General features: G+C 38.1%; 1 protein-coding gene across 2 annotated transcripts in view; it reads left to right on the top strand.

Moving 5' to 3' along the window:
* CARS1 (cysteinyl-tRNA synthetase 1) overlaps positions 1 to 24,461 on the top strand; it is a 39,197-nt gene that overhangs the window by 13,031 nt on the left and 1,705 nt on the right. For both annotated transcript variants that reach the window (XM_087920202.1, XM_026706541.2), the window contains 18 exons: positions 1,969 to 2,060; positions 2,266 to 2,354; positions 2,602 to 2,698; positions 3,002 to 3,100; positions 5,440 to 5,589; positions 5,967 to 6,107; positions 6,672 to 6,760; positions 7,575 to 7,696; positions 7,790 to 7,902; positions 9,460 to 9,588; positions 10,742 to 10,871; positions 11,111 to 11,214; positions 13,937 to 14,034; positions 19,521 to 19,710; positions 20,484 to 20,552; positions 22,057 to 22,138; positions 23,581 to 23,661; positions 23,791 to 23,858. In XM_087920202.1, the coding sequence (XP_087776328.1) occupies positions 1,969 to 2,060; positions 2,266 to 2,354; positions 2,602 to 2,698; positions 3,002 to 3,100; positions 5,440 to 5,589; positions 5,967 to 6,107; positions 6,672 to 6,760; positions 7,575 to 7,696; positions 7,790 to 7,902; positions 9,460 to 9,588; positions 10,742 to 10,871; positions 11,111 to 11,214; positions 13,937 to 14,034; positions 19,521 to 19,710; positions 20,484 to 20,552; positions 22,057 to 22,138; positions 23,581 to 23,661; positions 23,791 to 23,858 (1,943 nt within the window). The remainder of the gene's footprint in view (positions 1 to 1,968; positions 2,061 to 2,265; positions 2,355 to 2,601; positions 2,699 to 3,001; positions 3,101 to 5,439; positions 5,590 to 5,966; positions 6,108 to 6,671; positions 6,761 to 7,574; positions 7,697 to 7,789; positions 7,903 to 9,459; positions 9,589 to 10,741; positions 10,872 to 11,110; positions 11,215 to 13,936; positions 14,035 to 19,520; positions 19,711 to 20,483; positions 20,553 to 22,056; positions 22,139 to 23,580; positions 23,662 to 23,790; positions 23,859 to 24,461) is intronic.

The raw sequence follows: 24,461 nt of genomic DNA, 5'->3' as shown, positions 1-24,461 counted from the left end.
CAGATACAAATTTTTGCTGTAATGTGATCATAGAGATGGAGGAGGGCATATGAAGAAGCATCTGTCTCTCTAGATAGGATGGAGTTTGTACTGTATTTCCTATTGGTCTGTTTCTGTTTCATGACTGAGGCCTACCTGGCACTTCGTGACTGTACAGATTCACTTTTTCATATTTTTCTGTTATTCAATTTCTATTTCTATTCTATTTCTATTTCTTCTTTGGATCACTCAAGGACTTTTCAGCATTGTTTGCTGAAGTAGATGAGGATATATTTTGTCCCTTGTTTTTCTCCTAAATACTTTTCTCTCATTTCTCAGCTGTTAAAATATCAAGTAGAAAACTAAAACCCATTAATTCTGAAAAGGTTAGAGTTGTTTATTTAGGAGTTGTTTATTTAATATAAATAGCATGGAAGGTATTGCTTATATCTACTACCAGTCTTAAGATATGTTACACCTATTTGTGGATACAATGAAGGAATGTATACTGGTATTGTTTTATTTTGGTTTTGGGAGAGTAGCATTATTTTAAAGCTTTGAATTTCTAGATTTACTTCTTTTTACTCTTGCGTTCAGCTCTCTAAGTGGGTTTCTGGTATTGATTACTGTATTTCAACATGATTTACATCTAAATTAGGTTTGAATACATCAATACAATATAATTACTGAGGGAGGTCCAGTTTCATGTCCAGCTTCATCCTCAAAAAAACTGAATAACTTCGGGTCTTTGTACTGAGGTGAAAAAGTTGGTAGAGACACTACCACGTTTACTTTCTGGCTCTTGCAGGAAAGGTGGGATATAATCAGGGTTGGGATTCTACAGGTTCGCACCTATTTGCCTGAACTGGTTGTTAACATTCTAAGCAGTTCGGAGAACTGGTTGTTAGAAGAAATTACTGGCCTAATCCTGTAAGGAAGGCAGGAAGGAAACATTCTGGTGTTGCTTACAGAAACTGCCTCTCCATTAACCCTTATTACATTCTTTGCAGGACTAGATTTCCTGTCTCAGGAACATCTCTGGAGTTTTTTTCCCTCTCCTTTGCTGGTACTTTGCTTGTGTGGAGTGACCATTCAAAGTTACAATGGCACTGAAAAAAGTGACAGAACCATTTTTCACACTTACAACTGTTGCAGCACCCCCACAGTCATGAGAGGCCAGGGGAGGAGATGCATGCCTTGATATGAGTGATGTTGAGTTGGCCACACCCAAGCCACGCCCACCAACAACCAAGCCATGCCCACAGAACCTCAGTACAAAGACCCAAAGTTAAAACATTTGAATCCCACCCCTGGATATAACCCTTTTGTTTTAGTCATTTCATTTTTGCCTTTAATTTTAAAGAAAGATTGTGTGTAAACTGAAAAATAAACATGTATATAAATTATAATTTGTTCCCTGACATGTAGAATAATATCATTTTTCTAATTTCTTAGTATAATTCTTTTTGCAGACAACACCATGCTCAAGAAACCATAATTCCTGATAGCAGTTAAATCCCCAAATTTTAGTACACATTCAAGATTACATTAGTATCTTTAACATTTAAAGATTTTCCCATAAATCTGCTAGCATCCATTAATACACTTTTCCCCAAATATACGAAATGATCACATGACTCTGTCATGTAGGTTGGTTTGCCCTCAAATTTTTTATACCTCCAGTTGTCTGATGTTCATCCTTTCAAATACATTCTTTGGGGAGTCCAATACATCAACATGCATGTTTTTTTAAATGAACCAACCTTAATATCAGTTTTGTAGACATCTTAACATTTGTAAAAACAGGAATCCATTGAGGGAGTTTTATTGCAAACCGGGTCTCTATTCAAAACAATTATTGTGACATTTTTTCAGCATCTCTTTTGAAATGTCTAATGACTTTCAGTTCCTTGAAAGTTTTCTTCTAACACTATTTTCTGATGACACTGTTGCTTGATCATTCATCTGAAATTATAAATTCCTTTGCAGGTAAAAACAAACGTACTCAACCTCACTGGGCGCCACCCCAAGGGACAGCTCAACCCAAACTCTGCCTATACAACAGTCTTACTCGTAATAAGGTGAACTTGTTTTCCTTTCTTTCATCTCTGGATAACGTATTCCTCACATCATTTTAGTTTTCTAGGCTTGAAAATCATTGTTGAAACAGCAATACCCCGAGATTGCTGTGGAATCAGTAGTGTTACTTTGATTCAAAGTTGTTGTTTTCAAGCTTAATAAATTCAGCAGCTTTCATTCATTGCCACGTGTGCTATTTCGTTGTAGGATGTGTTTCAACCCCAAAATGGCAACCAAGTCAAATGGTATTGCTGCGGCCCAACAGTGTATGATGCTTCCCATATGGGGCACGCAAGGTAAAGTAGGATTTTTATGTATGACATTGTTCATTTTGTAGCCTTACTTTCACTCTGCTTTATTGCTTTATTTGTTGAAATGTATGAAAAAAAAATAGTCCTTTTTATTTGTACATGTCCTACCGGTAATATATGATTATTGTAAGAAAGTTGTTTTATGTATTATTTTCACTAACACATACATTTCTGTATACTTGCTTGGAAATAGCACATATACAAAATTAACTTATTTTTTAAATTATTTTAGATCATATATTTCATTTGATATCCTGAGAAGAGTTTTAAAAGATTACTTCAAATACGATGTCTTCTATTGTATGAATATTACAGACATAGATGATAAGGTAAATGAAAATACTTTAATTCAATTAATTTCTGAAATGAGACTTCTTGCTAAGGTTAATGTGATGGTTAATTGCATTTTAACAATATCTCTCATTAATTGAAAGTTTATTCTTATGATAGACGGCTCCATGAATACATACAGTAGCTTTAAAAAGGTAATATAAACAAGTGTCTACCTGAAGAAGCTTTCTGTTTGATCATCAAAAGTTGACAGTGGTCATGAAAATGTGTATGTTCAGCTGCAGTGGTTCCGTCTTCATGTATAAACTTGCTTCTTAGGCATACTTCGTTTTTTGTTTTAGATCATAAAAAGAGCAAGGCAAAACTACCTCTTTGAGCAATACATGGAGCAGAGGCCGTCAGCAACGCAGCTGCTTGAAAATGTTAAACTAGCTTCTATGGTAAGCTCATGGCCTGCCTTCTCTCTCCCCTTCCTCTAGAGCAAAAAAGAATGGGACAATGGGTGAGTGAGAATCTTCATCCAAAGAGTAAATTCCTAGGAGCTGTTGCTGGAGTAAATTGGACCAATGATTAGCCGAGAAGAGCTTAGTGTGAGTTATAAACCAATGTAGGATTTAACTAAACCAGTGACCTGAGTTTGGGCTTGTTCCAAGTTACTAGGGTGAGAGTTAAACAAAGGAGCAGATTGAAGTGACTGGCATTTGTCTGTTAGAATGACAAGCCAGCTAATTTTGCTGAAAACAAGAAAAAATAAGTGAGTTTAGGATTAGGTAATGAGTTCCATTGGGCTTGTATTTCAGACTGAAACTTTCTCCTAGCTAGTGTCAAATCATTATTAAACATTCAAATTGCTTTCTTTTCTTAGGTGAAATTCAGTCCAATTGGCTGTCATTTAGTTCTTATACTGGGGAGAGTTAATACATTTATTTAAAAAGGAAATAATAATTTACCATAAAATTAAACTTTTGTGTGTAATTTGATTTGAAAAGTCTTCTGGTCATTTATTTATTCATTGTAGAGACTGACTGTTTAGCTGGCAATTGAAGAAACAAGCAAGATGGGGAAAACAGCCTGTTGTTCTCCACCTGGTATTCTAACAGGACTAAGTGCTTGGTTTCCATTCTGCCTTGCAAGGACTAGCATCAGTGACCCAAGATAAAGCCCAGAAGCCAGACTCCAGAGTCATGGGAAAGCAATGAGAGAGTCTCATAAGAGGGATTTCTTAGAACACCCATTCAGATACTTGTTTATTCCGTTTTACTCCTTTTTCTTTTCCTGCTCTTCCCTTTCACACCCTTTAATTCTTTGAGGATTTCATCCTCCCTGCTGTAACTGGTCCTTCAGAGCCTGCAAAATACTTATGCCTGAGAAGTACCAAGGCTTTGCTGTTCAGTGCTTCCATCATCACCTTCTCTCCTTGCTAACATGCCCTATTAAGAGTTACAGAGTTTTTGGATTAGAAGGGGAAACCCTAGACATTTACATAAGTAGTGCCTAAGTCCTTCAATTATGTGTTTTTCCCATGATCCCGTAACATCCTACAAAAAGATGTGCCTGTTTTAAGTAGCTACTGACACATGCTACAGAGCATACTCACAGGTCCCAAAGCATCATTTCCACTTGGAATACAAATCACTGCATAGCCCTGTTTCTTATAGCCAGATCCTAATATGTACTTACCTCTCAGTGCTCCCGAGCCAGTCTGAAAGCACCTCTTTTTGTCCAGTGTTTGATTTCAGCTCCCTTTTCCTTTTCCTAACCTTGAGGTTGATTTGTGCTGTCACCCTCTCCTCTGCTGCCAATCAAGTGTAAATCTCTGCATTTGTTGGCCTTCGGCTCCTCCCTTAATAATTGTCATAAACATTGCAAAACCATTTTCGAAAGGGGTTTGGAAATTCAGTAAATGATGAAATGGAAAATGTGCAAATATTCACAATTGGTATGCTTGATTTGGAAGTTCCACTTCTGTAGTGTAATTGCTTAATGAAGAACTTCAGAGAACTCAGAAACTGACAGGCATACTCTTCTGTAACATTTTAGTTGGTCTTTTTTGTATGTGTTGAATTTATATTTACCAACCAAGAAATTAACGAAATAAATATTTTTCAACACAAAAATAGTTTGTCGCGAAAGCAACTGCCTGCAAAGGTTCCTGGATTGGGGTTAAAAGGTGAAAGCGGAAGCAGACTGGTCTCACTGGGGAAAAAACACTTATTTTAGTTGGTCCTTCATCGGGATGACCCAATTAATAATTTATGTGGTGTATGTATGTATGTATGTATGTATGTATGTATATATATATGTATGTATTTTCCTGCATTGGCCAGACTGGCTGTGATTGCTATTATAATATGATGTTAATGAGAAATTCCACTTTCTTCTAAAATTCAAATGATTTTCTTACTTAAAGCATGATTGGTTACATAATAGTTTTATTTTTAGCATTTTACCCTTATAACTAATGGATAGGGTTAGAGAGATAGTCACAGTCTCTTGGAGGAGAGAGGTTGGACAAGAACAATGGGGGAGACCACAACCAAAAGGGAGCAGGACTTCTCTTCATTTTACATATCCATGTTCCTTGTTTGCATGCGCGCACACACACATACACACATATGCACACACCGGGGGGGGAGGGGGGGAGAGAATGAAAATGTAAGGAGGCTTTCAATAGCTACTTCTATCTCTCTCTTTTTTTCCATGCTCATGATTATTTGTGCTCTGACAGAAATATTCACCTGGTTTTGTTTATGTTTTCCATCCATGTTTCTTAATTCAGCATTTTTCAGCAAAGCTGGAAGAAACTTCTGATCCTGATAAGAAACAGATGCTAGAAAGGATGCAAAAGTCAGTGAGAGCTGCTCTGGAACCACTAGAGAATGGCCTTCAAAAGAACCTCTCTGAGGGAGAAGTCAATAAGTATGCTGAGGTTGGTACACTTCTTTGAAACAGGTTGAGAGTCATTGCCTTCTGATACATTACCACACACAAAACACACACAGACATCATACATGACATACACACATTCTCAGTCACTCATTCATTTCCCAAAGTAAGGTTCCCCTGAAGTGTCTTTCCCATGAATCTTGAAGAGCATTTGAGCATGGGCCCCTGGGGAATTTGTAAGAATTGTGGAAATTGTGTGTTATGATGAACAGCTTGTGTTAAATAACATTTTTCTTATTTTCTTTATACTCCCGCTTCAAGCGATAGTAGTCCTCTGGTGGGTATTTATCCCCTCGATTACGATAGAGCAGGTAAACCCGATTAATCCGGTTCCTGAGCAGAATAACATTTATTTTTCAGACTTTGTTGCAAGAAGCAAAAGATACACTCTCTGAGTGGCTGGACACGAAGTTGGGTAGCCAAGTGACTGACAACTCTATATTTTCCAAACTTCCCAAATTTTGGGAAGAAGAATATCATAAAGATATGGCAGCTCTCAATGTAAGTAGACATTGCTTATTCAAGCACAAACCCTCTGAATGGTATTGTTCATGCTTTATTGTTTCAAATTTCCTCTTCTTTTCAAGACTAGAAAGGAAATGTGTCATATATGTAGTTAAAAGCTTCAATTTAGGAAACGATTTCAAATATTAAAATGATAAACTGAGATCTTTAGGCAAAATCCTCAGAAAGTCTGTTTGTAGCATTATATTCCATTTGTTCCCATCTAGAAAATCAGAATTATAATTAGATCTATAACAAGAGTCATTTGTGTTTCATCAAAGTTGCAGCAATGTTAGTTTCTGTTTTAGCTTGAAGGATATTTTTCAGGTTTAGCTTTTGGTAGTTAAATATTGCTTGGTTTCACTAAGCATAATAAAAGCCCAAGAATAGTCAGTCTGTAGAGATCAATTCCTATCAGTTTTTAAGTTGGGTTTAAGTTGGATTTCCCTGCCAAATTTTATTATTTTGCTATATAATTTTAATTGTAAAGTGGAATATATTTTGAGATCTTGGTGTGATATGGAAAGGGAAAACGTTTGGTTTCTCTCCCCCGCCCCCCAGGTATTATCTCCAGATGTTTTAACTCGTGTAAGTGAATATGTACCAGAAATTGTGGATTTCGTTCAGAAGATTGTAGATAATGGATATGGGTGAGTATAACTTGACGTTTTCCCACTGATCTCTGTACTATGCCGAAAGTGCTGAGAGTAATAGTTTGAGTATCTGATAAGTAATTCACTGGTTTCCCTATAAAGGAATATTTCCAATGTCCTTTTTATCTAAGATAGTCTAACTTTACACTACATTATATAGCAAAGAATTACAATAAAGGTTCTTTGTCTATTTTACAAGTGCTCATGAATTAATCCTTATCCAGTTTTCCCAGCCTGATGCTTCCAGATGAGTTGTCTATAGAGATTCTCAATCATCCAGGTTATGATTGTCCCACAAGTGCTTTTCAGAAGGCAACTGGACTTTCTTGGTTCTTTTCTTGAAAAACATGTTGCTTCTCAGCAAAGACGCTTCTTCAGTTCTGACTGGTGGGGAATGGAAGTATTTATATTCTTTGCAGTCATCTGAAACTCAGTGTTTAGCTCTCCGAGAGTTGTTGAAGCTGTTTGGGGCTTTATCTGTACCCTCAGGGTCACCCAAATCAGTGCAAATGGGTGTGGAACCTGCTTCGGGACTGCTCAAAGACAGTCTACATTTATTGGTACTCTGATTCCTCTTGGATGAAAAGCAAAATGTTTTTCAAGGAAAAAATAAAAAGCAAGAAATTCCAGCTGCATTTTAAAAAGCCCGTTTCACATGAGCCGAGCTATAATTGCAAACATCAACCCCCTGCGTAGCCTAATTTTCTTGAATTCTGTATCAAAATCAGCCATGCAAAAGTGTTGAAGAATGTCTTTTACATTAAACAGCATCAACCTTCCTGTTTACTGAAACTATAGTTTTACTTTCTAGTTATGTATCCAATGGATCTGTTTATTTTGATACACTAAAATTCGATGCATCTGAGAAACACACCTATGCAAAATTGGTCCCTGAAGCTGTCGGAGATCAAAAAGCATTACAGGAGGGCGAAGGTAATTTAACCTCATTAAGTAAGTTTCCAGAGACTATTTGGAGACAGTGATAAGGTTACTGATTCTTACCATTCCTCCTCCTGCTTCTCCTAGGCGACCTGAGTATCTCAGTGGATCGTTTAAATGAAAAGCGATCGCCAAATGATTTTGCTTTGTGGAAGTCCTCCAAGCCGGGAGAGCCTTCATGGGATTCTCCCTGGGGCAAGGTAAAGGATAGCTGAGATTGAGCAATGAGCTGTGTGATCTGCAGACACAGTTGCTCCCTTGGGAGAGGATGAAAGTTTTTTTTTAAAAAAAAAATTTCTACAATACCAGTTCTGTAACGAGGCAAAGTAGGGAAATTTACTGTGTGCCCCTCCTTGTACATGATTTTCAATTATATAACAAAATCTTTGGATTTAGAGCACTATTATTGCCTATGCCACCCAGAGTCACTTGAAATGGTGAGATGGATGGCATTTAAATTTAATGAAATAGATGAAACGTTATGAATATGCATTTTAATCCATATACAGTGGTATCTTGGTACTCAACTGCTTTGAAACTCATTGAATGTGGTACTCAGTGCATTCTGACACTAAAATTTTGTCCTGGTACTCACTATGTTTGGTACTCAGTGCACAAGACTTGTGACTCACTACCTTATTCCTTATGGGGAAAATTTGTTTGGTGCTCATCATTTTGGGTACTCATTGCTCCTCTCAGAACCAATTAACAATGAATGTTGAGGTACCATTTAATTGTAATAAATAATAGTGCTTAACAACTACACCCGTTATTAATTTGATAAATTCAGGAAATGCTGGTAGTCCATGACTTACAACCACAATTGGGCTCAAAATTTCTGTTGCTAAGTGAGACATTTGTTAAGTGAATTTTGCCCCATTTTACGATTTTCTTGCCACAGTTGTTAAGCGACTCACTGCAGGTGTTAAATTAGTAACACAGTTAAGTGAATCTGGCTTCCCCATTGACTTTGCTTGTCAGAAGGTTGCATAAGGGGTTCACGTGAACTCGGGATATTACAACCATCATAGGTATGAACTAGTTGCCAAACACCTGCATTTTGATCACATGACCGTGGGGATTCTGCAATGGTTGTCAGTATGAAAAGTCCCTTTTTTCAGTGATGTTGAAACTTCAAATGGTCACTAAATGAACTGTTGTAAGTCAAGGACTACCTGTATAACTGTATAAGGTGCTAGCTCAGAAAGCACCTAAATAACATGTGGTGTGGTGTTTACCTAATTAACACAGATCAGGTTCTCAGATTAAAATTGTCTAGCATTGCTGTGAAATAAGGTACAGTTTAGAATATTTTTCCTCTGTGAACCAATAATTTTATAGATGAGATTTATTTGCTTACTTTTTTAAAAAACAGTCTTCCCATCTGAATTGGTTATAACTTGAACCTTGATCTTTGGCCTTACAGCTGTCTTAGCAGACTTTTTCAGTTTTTATAGTTTTAGGTTGCAATTATATATTCTGTTCATCCTAATGGTTTTCTAAGCCATCAGCTGATTAGAGGCTTTAGACATATTTCTCTGCTAATGTCTTTAATTCCTAAGCAAAAGGCAAATATATCCAATGGTTTGAAGGACACCATCTTAAACAAGTTTTGAGCCCATCGTCATTCTGTACTTCTCCGGAATTCACTGACTGAGCTAAATCACTTAATGAATATGGTGCATGTTAGGCTTTGGTATTAAATGATCAAGGATATTAATCTACGTGATTAAGTAGTTATCAACCTATGTTAATAGGGACGTCCAGGATGGCATATTGAATGTTCTGCAATGGCTGGATCCATTCTAGGAGACTCTATGGACATTCACGGAGGAGGTTTTGATCTTCGTTTCCCCCACCATGACAATGAGTTAGCACAATCTGAGGTAAGTGGTGTGAGGCACTAAACCAGTAATTCTCAACCTTCCCCTCCCCCACCCCCCTGACATCCTGTATATCCCTGTTAAAAAAAAAGCTGGGCCTGACCAGGATGGGAACAAAAATACTTTTTCCAAGAAAATGTATAAGTATAGAGAACACTGTCAGCGTTCCAGCAACCCTCCATTCCAATCAATAACTCCGAGACAGACATATCTCAAAGGTACCTTTATTTGGATAATAATTGGCACCTCTGTGGAATCCCTGAAACTGAAAGTTCCAGGCTTCCTTGCAAAAGTCAAAAATACAAATCCATCCCTCCTTAGCTGTCACCACATCACACGGTCCAATCACCATCCATCCTAAAGTAAGATTCCCAATTCATTATGCGCCACACTCCATGACCTTGAACCAAACAGAAGAATTGTATTTTGTCTAACTAGATATACTCAAATGAATTCCTCCCTCCCACTTTCTCAGGCTCAATTGTGGCAGCCTGGAGCATTGATCTCAATATGGCTTCCAAAGCTGACAAACACTTACATACCACAATGGTTATAAAATGGGTTGGTCGTGTGACCAACCCTATTTTATGACCTTTTGGGCAGCAGTCATTAAGTGAACTCATGGCCATTAAGCAAATACCACAGTTGTTAAGCGAACCAATGTTTTGCTATGGACACAATTTTTCTGAACATGGAATGAGTCTTGGTTTTCAGCAAAACCATCATAAAACATATGTCCATGAGTTACTGCAAATGGCCATAAATGAGATTCTATTGCCAAGGGGCCAAAGTCTGTCATGTGACAGTGGAGAGGGCCCAACCATCAGAAGTTTGAATCTGGGTCATAAATTCCCTTTTTTGGATCAGTTGTAACTCTGAATGGTTGCTAAGTGCTGGTTGTTGTTGTTTTTTTAACTGTTCCTTATATGTTTTTATTATTATTAGCTACCTAGAATCATGGTATGTACAGTAAGTTGGGCAGCCATAATTTTCCTAAATAAATGTTACTAATTAATCCTTGTTTGTTACCATTAAAATGTTCTTTTATTGCTTCCTATCGAATTACAGTAGATATCACGCTTCTTTTTTTAATGTTGCAGCAATCTAATGGGGGTTCATATTATAATACACTTCTTTGGTCTTGTTAATTTTGTAGGCATACTTTGACAATGATCACTGGGTGCGCTATTTTCTACACACTGGGCATTTGACAATTGCTGGCTGTAAAATGTCCAAATCTTTGAAAAACTTTATTACAATAAAAGATGCATTAAAACAGCATACAGGTAAGATCTATTAATTTAAAAACATTTCATTTTTGGTGGGTACAATGCTGCTAGTTGTTGCTTAGCTTATCTCCATTATATAATTTGCATTTAAAATTATTTCTTTTATTCTGTAATTAGTATTTTGGGGTTTGTTTTTTTTTAGAGTAGCTATATATCGATAGCCTAAATGGCCTCTGCCAGCTATGATTCTCTACTATGCAGTATTTTTCCATTTTTTTCTTTAAAACTCTCAACAGCACGGCAATTAAGGCTGGCTTTTCTTATGCATTCTTGGAAGGATACTCTAGACTATTCAAAGAACACCATGGAGTCTGCTATCCAGTATGAGAAATTCATAAGCGTAAGTTATTTTCCTGTCTTCTCATTGTTCTGTTGTGCAGATGTTGGGACATACTCCTGAAAAATTCCAGGTGTTCTTTTGTTCCGTTCTTCATATGCAAGATTGTGGCACAAAATCATAAGGTAGGCCTACACACCTCAATCCACCAAACCTCGATCCGGCTATGACTATGTGGTAGTCATTCATGGGTTCATTAGTTTTGCTGTCCTTCAAAAACAACAAAGAGGGAGTAGTGACGCTGGGGGTCAGAATTTCAGAGGCCGTTACGCAGGCTTATAAATCACAAATAGAGTGGACCCAGTTCACAAGGGCATTAACATAAGCATCTACAGCAGGGGTGGTATTCTACCAGTTCGGCCCAGTTGGGGTGAATCGGTAGCTCTGAGGATCATCTGTGAGTGATGCTCCGACAATCAGCTGCTGGGCCCACCTGCCCGCCCTGGCTCTATACTGACCTTTATTTCCTGATTTTGAAGCTCAGCTACTTCACGTGGCACAGCAGATTGCCGTGCATGAGCTGTTTAATACAGCGGTCACCAACCAGTGGGCTGGGGACTACTGGTGGTCTGCAAGAAAATTTTGGTGATCTTCAGAGAAATGTCCCTCCCTCAAAGCACTCCCCGCAAAGCAATTAGTCAAGGTTGCGTGGGAACACAAGGCTGCACCGGCCACATGGCCTGCCCACCCGATGGCCCCACCCTTCAGCTGAGTGCAAACCTTACCTTGAGTAGAACCACATGAGCTGGAACTGGAAGGTAAGACCAATAGTGGAAGAGGGAAATCCGCTCCGGGGTGGCTTGCTGATGTTGGTGGGAAAGTCAGTCCCGTATTCCAGAGCTGCAGTAGTCACAAGACTGGTCCTTTGGCAGCTCCTTCAGTCCATGGCAGGCCGGTGCATCTGGGTAGAGGAGCAGCTGCTCCGGGATGACCAAAGGGCCAATCCTGTGACTACTGCAGCTCTGGAATATGGGGCTGACTTTCCCCCCCAAAGTCAGCAAGCCGCCGTCAATCAAAATTCATATTAGTGGTCCATGGGATTTAAAATTATGAGTTTGGAGGTCCCTGAAGTCCAAAAGGTTGGCAACCCCTGGTTTAACACACACAGAGAGTGCAGGATTACAGGAGAAGGTCAGTAGCAAATCCTGTGCACGCACAAAGAGCATGTGCATATGCAAAGCACACCCACCAAGCCACGCCCACAGAACCGGTGGTTTAAAAAAAATGAATCCCACCACTGATATTCTGTAGGTAATTCTTTTGTGACAACCATTTGTTCAGTGACCGTTCAAACTATGATGACCAAGTCCTTGTGGCTGCAGCCAATGTAACATGTGATTGTCCCCTGGGTGCCAGGAAACTTGTTTGCAATCACAACTTGCACTGTCCTACAGCCACATAATCTCATTTGCGACCTTCAGTAGCACCTTCTGACAAGTAAAGTCAATGGGGAAGCTGACAGGAAATTGCAGATAGGGACTTGACACCAGGGGTAGGATTCTACCGGTTCTGTCCACTTCTGTAGAACCGGTTGCTATGAAAAGCAGCAAACAGACAAGAACTGGTTCTATGTCTGCTGCTGGCTTGGCCTGCCCGCCCACCCGGGCTCTTACCTGACCTTTCTTTTCTGCGTTTTCAACCGCAGCTGCTTTGCGTGACACAACTGCGGTTGAAAAAGCAGGAAAGAAGTGCTTTTTCAACCGCTGCACACTTGCACGCAGCGCTGCTCAGCTGTCCGGGCAGCTGAGCAGGTTGTAAATTGCACTTGCGTGCAACTTGCGTGACGCAGAGCAACAGAACCGGTAGTTATACCAGTCGGATCCCATCCCTGTAGTTGCAAAGCACAACATCATGCAACCGTGCCACTTAGCTGTGGCAGTCCCAGCACTTCTGATTGCTGTCATTGAGTACAGTGTCAAGTACAGTGAGTACACTGTACTCAATGACAGCAATCAGAAGTTCTGGGACTGCCACAACTAAGTGGCACGGTTGCATGATGTTGTGCTTTGCAACCACATTGCTGAGCCGTGGAAATTCTGGACCCAATTACTATTGTTAACCTACCTGTACTACTAGCAATGATTATGAAAAAAAAAGGACACTACATGTCATCACTTTCCTTAACCTCACCCTCATGCCAGTGTCATGAACAATAGGTGATGACAGCAGTATTTTGTAGAAGCAACTAGGACTGATTAATTATTGGAAGAAACCAAGGAGAATCCTATCGACTTCCTTTTCCCTGCCATAGATTGAAAACCTGCTGGTTGCTACTTAACTTGCCGGGTTAACTCAAGTGACAATATCCTCCCAGATTAATCTGTATTATAGTGAAGAGGTATTTCCTTAAAAGACTAATTAGAAATTAAAAAAACTTGCAAAGGCCTGTTTTCTTAGTTCATTGTTAGCATGACTATATACAATTTAAATCAATATACAAAGCAAGATGAAGGTAGGGAAAGAAGTAAAACTCTTTTAGATCATCTTTCTTTTTGGCAGGTTCTTAACTTTGATGAACTCAATTGCCTTTTTGCTAATGTGTTCCACTATGCTCTGCAAATACATTTGTAAGGACAACACATGTACACACAGCCTGATAGCAGGTGATGGAATTCTGCTCTTCTTACTGGGTTAGTCCTGTTTTAAACCGAAAATGAGTATGGAAATAACTATCTGAACAGTACACTTTGTAACAAATTGTGGGCTCTTTCCTTTCCCTTTTTAGGAGTTCTTTTTAAATGTAAAGGATATCCTTCGGGGTCCTGCTGATGTGACAAGCCAGTATGAAAAATGGGAAAACCAGGAAATCGAATTGAATAAAAGGTGAGCTAACCGTTTTCTTTCTCTCTTTATGAACAGAACTCTGTATATCTGTGTCAATGCCTGTTTTTCAAACTGGCATTTCCATTTAGAGCAGACAGAGTGCATTCCTTAAAGACTTCCTCCTTGAAACTTAATTACTTGTTAATTCACATACCAAACCAGGGCATTCCTAGCACCAATCCCAGGTCCTTGTACATACCTTCTTAACTGATTTTATCTTCTGTTTAGCGCGTGGCATAGTTACCTACATGCCAGTCTATGTTTGTGCATTTCGCCGTCAGGTTTTTTTGGTTAAAGTATGCTACCATTTCATTATTTGTTATTGCCTAGAATGTAAAATAAATGCTACCATAAAATCCATAAGTAGGAAAATGAACTAAGGTCCCTTTCATAAGCTTTTCAAGAGAGCTGTTTTTCCTGATTAAAAAAAAAAAAGACTGGTTATGACCTTTAGATTTAAACATTATTTTTCATCTTCTGGCCCATTCTTTCCTTGCTTTGATAAAAGAAACAAGGGAAGGCCATCCAAAGAAGTGGGAGAAGACCCTAGATCAGGGATCTCACGCATGCAACCAACAGGCCAGAATCGTCCGGATCATTTTCCTTTGACTGCAGTTTTCAAACACTTTGCGGTTGCTGAAGTCATCACAGTCCACCAAGGTCTGGTGGCTGTGCGCTACACAAGCTGAGCCACAGGAAGCATTACAAAGAGAAGAATGACGTGGCAGCAGTGGCACTATGATAGTTCATCTTGGCTGATTTTTAGAACAAGCAGAGCCTGATTGGCTGGGCTGTGCACTTGATGGCCTTTCATACCAAACAGGGCCACTCTGGGAACTGTTGTCCATCCTGATGCTCTGGGCTGAAACTGCGTCTGAGGCTCTCTGGACACGGGCAGTGGAGAGGCCTAGCTTCACTTGGGAGGAAGGGCTAGGAGGCAGAGCAAAGGGCTGGATGTTCGTTTGGAGCTATATTTAAATTCTGAGCAGCTGATTGGTTCTTTTGCTGATTGGTTGTTCAGATGGTCTGGTTTCTTATATTCATATGCTGGATCTAGATCAATATGCTTGTTAATTGCTCCTTTGGTAGAAACAGTTGTTCAGCAGCGGCCATGTTTTGCATAACACAGTACTTTTTATTTAATAAAAATAATATTTGTCATTTTTAAATATTTTTGTATCTCTGCACTATAAGGTTTCAGTATGACAAGCTTTAGGTGAGCAAACTAGGCCTCGTGCAGTCATTGTATCAATTTGAGTTTGAGGCCCTGTCCTAGACCAGCAGATCCAAATTTAGGTAGAAGACCCACTCATTCAAATGCCTCACTTTTCTTTCAGCAGGGCAAAAAAAAAATTAACCTTGCTGTCATCTGGGTACTATGTTCAGGGACTTCCTTTTCCCCTTCTTTCAGAATGAATTATTCTGTGGTGATTAGTTGTTTTAGGGTCTGCTGCAAAAGCAGTGGCTTTCCCCCACCCCACGTAAGCATGGTGAAAATTACAACCATTGGCCATTTGCCACAGTCTGCTAGAGGCACAAAACCAATGCTAAAGGTAATTCAGATGCTGAATCCCCAAAATGACTATCAGCTGTTTTCACTATGCAAGTGAAAGTTTTATATTTCATGGTTATTTTAGCCCCCTGAAGAGCAAAGTACATTGAAGCCTCACCTTGGATTCCTCGAACTCTGTTCCACTCTTGGCTGGCTTCCAGATTACTTTTTTTTTTAATATTGGTCACAAAGATATTAAACTTGTTTTGGCCTCCAGAGTTGGATACACGCATTCTCAAGAGGCATTCATTCTTTATCAGATAAAACTATCTGAAGTAGGATTGCACAATGCAGACTGAAACATTTTTTGTTCAGAAATCCTCATGGTGTTTGGATATAATAACCATGGTTTACCATGATAGGAACAATCATAGTCTGGCTCTCCAGATTTGTAAACTTCTTCCTTCTTTTCCCATGCTCTGATAAGACAGAAGGCTTCTCCTCCTGTTTTTGATTAACCCAACTGCTGTACATCCAAACCGGGAAAACTGTGACTAATCCAGAAGCCCCCAACCTTTTGGGCACCAAGGACTGGATCTGTGGAGAGAGGTTTTCCCCCGGACCGGAGGGGGCATAGTTATGCATGCTGCCTTCATCCTGTGGATGGGGCTTTGCTTGTTTGGTGGTCAGGTTTCTGGTATGCCATGGACCAGTCCACGGATCGGGGGTTGGGGACCCCGATCTATATCGCCAATGGAGACTATTCAGTTTCAAAACCTAGTATTTAAAGCCAGCTTGCTTTTATCTACCAGAATCAAGATCTATCTCAAATGTACAATTCAGACAATATTCTAGCATGCCAGAACAAATCATGGGTTAGTGTTAGATCTAAATTAATGTTAGGTAATAAGGCTATCTTTTAGAAGTTTTTGTAATTTGGCTTATGACTCAAGAATGCTATACAGGTAATTTTCAGGTTATGACAGCAATTCAGAGTGGAATTGCCACGGCTAAATAACACAGTCATAAAGAGCAATGTCATGTGACTGTAGTTCCAGCCATCTTGGTTGCTGTCTTTAAACAAGGACCATTCAGGCTGTTAAGTGAGGATCTTGTGTGATTGCGACTTCCAACTTCCTATCTGCTTCTCCATTAGCTTGGCTTGTGGGAAGCCATCTGGGAACATCAAAAATTGCTATCATGTGGCTGATTTATTGAAACATCATAATCAGTGCCCAGATTGTGAACCAGCGGGAGAAGAGGGACACTGCAACAATTAAAACTCAAGGATTGGTTGTAACTACCACTCATTTAGCACCATCATAAGTTTGAACAGTTGTTGAGCTGGTGGTTGTTAAACGAGGACCATCTGTATCCATTGGCTTGGTAGGGCAGTTACATGCACTGTTGTAATATGTTATCTTTATTTTTACTAGGCTTTTTTTCATTTTTTCCATTCTGGCCCCTCATTGTAATTCCCCTGTTCTAACCATAATTTATACCTTAGGATTCTTCATGAATCTGTTTGTGCAGAGATGCCTTCTCTCCCTCAAACAATTCTTTTCAGAAACCAAAATAGATACAAACTCAAGATTACAATTACAAGGACTGACATTTCTAGATGCTGCTAAAAGGTTTTTAATCCTTTCACAATAAACATGAGAGGAAATCTAAATAAAGTAAAAATGCTATTTTGCACAAATCTTCAGTCATGTTTTGGTTTTTACAACAAAATTCTAAGAGTAACATTCTGATAAAACTATATATCACAAATAAAAGTTAGTATTACAAGGCATGGTAACTCTACCGTAGTGCAACATTTCCGTATAATATCAGTTACTTTAATTCTAGGTGGGAAATGTTTTTCCTCCTGAGGAACCTAGTAAAACAACATAAGCTGCGTCTTACTATTCATGGAATCCACAGTTCTGAGTGCTGCCTTCAAGGGCCTCCCATTCTATGGAACTGGAAAACCAAACGCCACACCCACCAGGAGCACATAGGAATGCAAAGTGCATGATTCCAGGCCAAAAAGTTGCAATATTCTCGTTTTCAAGGGAAGAAGCAGAGTTTGAGGGCAGCTCTGGTTGTCCCTTCAAAATTATCCTTTCACCCCAAGGGTGGGGGGTGGGGGGACTCTGAAGAGGTTGTTTCAGTGATGTTCCATTGTCACTGCCATGCCCCATGCAACCTCCAAGCTGGAAGATTTGTTCGCCATTGCATTATATCACTTTGGCTCGCTCAATATCTTATGGAAATGTACTTCACCCTGAATCTTTCAAGATTCTGGCTGCAGAACAGCTGCAAATGATTTGCCTAACCCAGTGGTTCCCAAACTTTTTCAGTCCACCGCCCCCTTGGTGCTACAAACTCATCCTCAATGCCCCCCACCCAGGCGCGGGATTCAAATTTTGTGGCCCTGGCCTAATTTGAGGGTGTAGTTTGCTGGTCGTGTGACTGGGTGGGTGTGGTTTTCTGGTCATGTGATTGGGTGGGTGTGGTTTGGTGACTGGCAAACCAAATACAAGTAGTCCTCACTTAATGGCCAGTTGCTTAGCAAGTGTTCTAATTTATGACTGGCCTCCCCAGTACTACTTGACTTGTTTTTGGAGTTTTGACAGCCATGCACACACACACACACACACACACACACACACACACTCCCTTCTAACCCTGCTGGAGCAGGTCATTGGACTAGAATCAGCAAAGCATCTCTAATGTATCTAAGATCTAAACATAGTTGAGTATGTGTGTGATAGAGTTCCCAGTGTCAGCCCTCTGGATTCTGTCTCTCTCTCTCTCTTCCCCTCCCCATCTTAAGAAAACCCTTAAAGTCAGTGTTGACTCTTGGCGACCACTCCCTGCAGCTTTTTTTGGCAAAATTGCAAAATATGGAAATGGTTTGCCATTGCCTCCTTCCTAGGACTGAGTGTGACTGGTCCAAGATCACCCAGCTGCTTTGTGTCTCCTGGTTTCTAACTACACCAGACTGACTATCTTTGACCCTAACAAGCAAATACTGAGAACCACAAAATATTGCTAGAGAAGATAAAGGCCTATCTAGTCAGGCTTCCAGGTTTTTCAGTAGCCAATTAGATATCTATGAAGATCTCAGGTTTAAGAAGGGCATGGATGTAATAACTTCCTCCATGTTATTTCATAAAAGTAGTATTGAATGCTATGTTTGATCCTAAAGGCAGAATAGAGATATTATATAATTTATTGTTCTTTCAAGTAATCTAGGTTGATGAAAATCAGCATAATATAAGGAAGCTAATCCCACATTTAAGATATGCATTTGAAGAAATATTTTTGTGTTTGTTCAGTGAATCTTCCATTTATTTGTATTGGATTATTCTAAGTACTAGGTATGAGAAAATAAGATAATTTCCTTTCTGTAAATTATCTCCACCTATACATAATTCTACATGCCTCCATTTCATACCATCACATTTTTTTCTAAACTAAATAGGCGAAAATATTTTAACATTTCTACATAGGGGAGCTGCTTAGCTTCTTGATAATACTAGTTTCTCCTTTCTGCATTCTCCAGTTTTTATAGTGTCCCTTTTGAGATTTTTGCAATCAAAGTCACAATATTTAAAAAATGATTACACAATACGTTTTTATAAGACATAATAGTATTGTCAGTTTTATTTATCTCCCTTATCTAATGATCCTTTACATGGAATTTATCTTTTTTCACAGTTGCTTCAGACAAAGTTGATTTCATTGACTAATATCCATCATAGACTCAGGATCTCTTTCTTGATCAGATCCACTGATTTACAAAATAAATTAGCTTTTTTAAAAAATGTAATGTGTAATATTCAATATTTTCTAATTTAATACATATACTTCTAGTTGGGAGAAATGCTTTTAGATTAAGCTTCCAGTTGATTTTTCTTCAGTTAGTACCATTTTTTTTTTTCATTCAAATGGTTTAAAGGGTGATGTAAATATTTTTTTTGTCTTAATTTCTTTTCTTGCCTAGTTTTTATGATAAGAAGAAAGCTGTCCATGAAGCATTGTGTGATAATATTGATACACGTACAGTCTTGGAAGAGCTGCGATCATTGGTCAGTCAATGTAATTCCTACATTGCTGCAAAGAAGACTTCCCGACAGATGCCAAATAGAATGTTGCTAGAAAATATAAGCATTTATCTTACCCACATATTTAAGGTATGGGATTTTGAAGAAAGTTTTCAAATTTGGCCATGTATTGTTTATTAAAGATGTATGTTAATGGTTAGGTTTTTTTATTATTTGGATTAGAACTTTTGATTTTATTTGATTTGTTCTGGTTTAGAATACAATTGGCAATTACTTATATGAAATGAAATATGAGTTTTGGGGTTTGAATGACTAAAAAAGTCTGCTTTCTAGAAATAAATGCCTTGAGGTTCATTAATACTGCTTGCTTGATTACTTACGTGCCTATTTCCTTCCATACTTACTTACTTACCAAATATTTTATGATGCTGTAACCAAAAACTGTCTTGGAGCAGTCTATATTTTATTAATTCAGTAATAAAGTTAAATGCATAAGTAATTAATGTATTAATCTTGACAATCAATAGGCAATACTATTTCAGGAGCAATTAAAATTTGCATCCTGCCCAAAGGTGCTTTAGAACACAGCCTTCTTCTCCCTTCTTGGAGAAGTTCCTGCTGAAGAAAGGATATCCAGGCCTCTGCAGGAGCTTTTCTTGGGAAAAGCCTATAGAGGAGAAAAGAAATAGATAAAGATAATGCCATCTGACTCTACCAAATAGTTCACATCTATCTACAAGAATTTATATGATTATTCCACTGTATGTATGGAATATGGAACCAGGCATGGAAACTCAAATTTCATTCACATTATTTTTGATAGACATTTCTAACACTTAAAAACTACCTTCCAATAAGTGTGAATCTGTATGTTCAGATTTGTATAAATTTCCTTTGCACAGGTCTTTGGTGCAATAGAAAGTGAGGAAGCAATTGGTTTCCCAGTTGGAAGAAATGCTCATGAGTTAAATGTAAGTGGAAAGCATATTTTGCTGATCTTGTAGCTATTCATGGTTTTTAAAGATTGGGCTAGACATTGAAGCAAGCTTTTAAGAAACATAGTGGTGGTGGTGGTAATAATAGTAGGAATAATAGTGTATTTTACCCTCCCTTTTATTTTGTTTTTTTGTTTTGTTACACACACAGAGACATACAGGAGAGGAAGTTCTTCCTGCCGTTTAACAGGAAATAGCAACCAATGGATATGAATTTTTAAAAGAAAGGAATATGAAAGATATAATTGATAGAAGAGAATGTACACATACAAAGACACACACACATATATTATTCTTTGAAATAGCAGGCTTGTATTATATAACCTTGGGTAAAATTGTATTTTTTCTCCTCCCATTGTTTAATCAGATATTTTAAAAAACTGCATTCATAGTGATAATAGAAAACAAATCAGATCTAATGGTAGAGATGTGAAGAGCACCATATTTTGTTCTAGGTTAAGATTGGCAGAAAATAGTATTTGTCAATATCATGGCAGTACAACTATCTTTTGTTCATCAATGTAACATCCGACTGATACTGATATTGTGAATAGTGGAATCATGAGAAAGCTGCTTTTGTTCACGTTAAGAGCCTCGTTCAGATAAACAATTTTATTCCAAGTACTTACAGACACAAGAGGCTTGCACTAGTTTAGCCAGAATATGGCAATAATGCAAATGCTTTGTTTAGATACACTAGGGGAACATGTTGACATCAGAAAGAACTCTCCAGCATTTTCCATTTCCAACAATCACAGGATATCAGATGTTATCAACAGATAAGACCCATTGCTTGAAATGGGATGGGGGCGCGCGCATCGTGGGTTTCTTCTTTTGGACCATGCTCTGTCACATATATTTCATCTTTTCCAAAAGGAAGAATGTAATATTTGTCATGCCTGAGTGCCTTGCATTATGTTGTCTACCCGCGCAACAGGTAGTCCTTGACCTATTACCATTAATTTAGTATGACCATTTGAACTTCCAGTGGCACTGAAAAGTGACTTGTCACTGTTTTCCAAAATGACGACCATTGCAGCGTTCCTGTGGTCATGTGATCAAAATTCAGATGTTTGGCAACTGGCTCACATTTATGATGGTTGCAGTGTCTCGGGATCATGTGATCACCTTTTGCTCCCTTCTGACAAGCAAAGTCAATGGGGAAATCAGATTCACTTAGTAACAATCTTGTGATTTAACAACTGCAGTGATTCACTTAACAACTGTGGCAAAAGAAGTCATAAAATGAGGCAAAATTCACTTAACAACTGTCCTGCTTAGCAACAGAAATGTGTGTCTCAGTTGTGGTCATTAAGTCAACCACTACCTGTATAAAACTCAGGTATGATGAGCTCCTTTGCGTCATTCATTCACCTCATTCAGATAACGGTTCTAGAAATCCACTTAGTTTGGAAGAAAATGGATAAAAGTCGCGTAGGAAAAAGATGGTATTTAAAATGCCTTTTTTTTTATACTGCAGCTTGAATCTACAGTAATGCCGTATCTTCATGTTTTATCTGAGTTCAGAGAAGGGGTAAGGCAAATTGCCAAGGGGAAAAAAGGTGAGATTTTTCTGGTTATAAATAGGCATCTATACAAATTATATGCCACTCTTACAAAAGGGAATCCTTTCTTTGTTTCCACCATACAACTAACAATTCAGTCCCTCCTGCAAACTGTGCAAATAGATAAGAGCCCTTTCAGTCACAAAGTGGGCATGTTTTGAACGTGATACGCTGCATTTACATTCAGGCTTATTTCAGTTTGCTATTAGAAATAACTCTCAATTTTTATTGCATGGTGGTGGGTTAATTGATGATTGCATGAAATTTTATTATTTTAAAGCATGCTTATGAAGAAAAAAAAAAGGAAGCGTACCATATTTCCTCACTCCCTGGCTGTATTTGCTTGGGTTGCCCAGATTCTATAGCCTGCTGCACAAAGCATATTTAAATGGCTGAGACACAATATCAAGGCAAAGAATCTTAACTATAACATGCCATTACCTGCCATAATATGACTCCTTTCCTTCTCCTGCTTCTAGGCATTGCAGAGCTTAATAATTTATATGTGGAAATCTCATTTTGAAATCATTAGTGTTGTAACAAAGATTCATGCACTGCTGATCTCTTTTGTTTTTAGTCCAGAAGAATTTAACTAGGATATTATGTGATATGTAAATAAAATATTTTTATTAACTGAACAAAAACATCAAAACTGGGAACTTTGAGAGTATAGACTTTATTATCAAAGACTTTATTTGGTTTTTAAATGTTTAGTTGATAACTGAGATAAAAGAAAATTCCTCAAATTATAATATCAGAACATTGAGAAGCATTTAAAGAAAAAAAAACTCTTGTTGCAAAAGCTCAGTGTGATATGGTTTGGAGATAAGGAACTTCAATTCACCTATTGGCTCCTGCACCTTTTACTTCTGTGGACAAAAGCAGTTCCAATTATGTATTTTTAAAAGAGCGTATAATGTTTTATTGTGTTTTATTTGGTGCAATTTTAAACATACTTACTAGTTAAGAATTGAGAGAATTTAAGTGATAGGAAGTCTATTTAAGATTGCAATTTTAGCAATTTCACTGGAATAATGGAAGTTTATTTATGCAGGGGGTTAAATTGTATAATTGTATGGATGTTTCCAAATTCAGTCTTCAGTTCTGACTCTTGAAATGAAGGATTAAGTATGATTCTTGGCTGAGATATGAAAAATTGCTGCCAATCAGAAAAGGCTGTACAGAGCTAAAAAAACCAAAAACTCCAAATATATATAATAAGGCATCTCCTGTAAAGTTTCAGTCATTCCATTTCTCAGATTGCATGTTATACATTGTTTCCTCAAATGCTTATTCCTTTAAAACAACATAGAAACATTTAGCAAGATCATATCATGAAGAAAACCTACTGAAACGTTAAGAAAAGACCTTTACCTTGATGTCCAGCTGACCAGAGAAAATATTTTACTTAAATTTCAACATTTTCATTTTTCTTGTAGTGTTAGAAGTTCTGCAGCTTTGCGATTCACTTCGAGATGATATCCTTCCAGAGCATGGAGTTCGGTTTGAAGATCATGAAGGTAAAGAATTGCCTTACCTCTCTGTCTTGGCTTCTCTTTTCAGTTGCTAATATGAAACACCTCAGTTGAATCGAACTGTAGTAATGACATGTAAAAGCATTTAAAGTATCTTTTTTTATTTTCCTCTAGGACTTCCAACTGTGGTCAAGCTGGTAGACAGAGACACCTTGCTAAAAGAAAGAGAAGAAAAGGAAAAGGTTCTACATTTTATTCTTCAAATTATTTTTATACATTTAATTTTAATAATCCATCACTTATACCTGAGTTAGGAACAGAAATGTAGTCAGGTGTCTCTATACTTGTTTATATAGGAGTACAAATTTTACTAGGGATTTGGGGGCTAATCTACACATATTTGCTAGAGCAAGAAAATGCTCCCTTAATCTACATATGACATCATGAGGGCTATGCCCTCATAATTTCATCCCAATTTCATTCCTTGTGTGCTGCTACAATTGTTCATCCATCTTGTAGCTGATTGTCTTCTTTTTCCTTCCATCATTCCCAGCATTATAGACTTCTTCAGAAAGCTACATCCATGTGACATTCTGACCAAAAGTGTCCAATTCTAATCCATTTTAATTCATTGATTTCTAAAATGACAATGTGCAGTCAACTAATTTAATATTTTACTGTGTTGTTTTCTCATGTTCATGCTTCTTCCAGTTCATATTCCCTTGCAATCCAATCTTTGCCACTTCAGATTTGCTTTTCCTTCATGACGAGACATCCTACATCTAGCTGTGACATAACAATATTGGCACTCCAAAAGATCCTCAACATTTCCTCTGTCATATATT

The sequence above is a fragment of the Pseudonaja textilis genome, chromosome 1 (assembly GCF_049901715.1).
Source record: "Pseudonaja textilis isolate UNSWEBS1 chromosome 1, rPseTex1.2, whole genome shotgun sequence".
Classification (NCBI taxonomy): Eukaryota; Metazoa; Chordata; class Lepidosauria; order Squamata; family Elapidae; genus Pseudonaja; species Pseudonaja textilis.
Note: the sequence above shows the minus strand (reverse complement) of the source record. Positions and strands in the feature narration are given on the sequence as shown.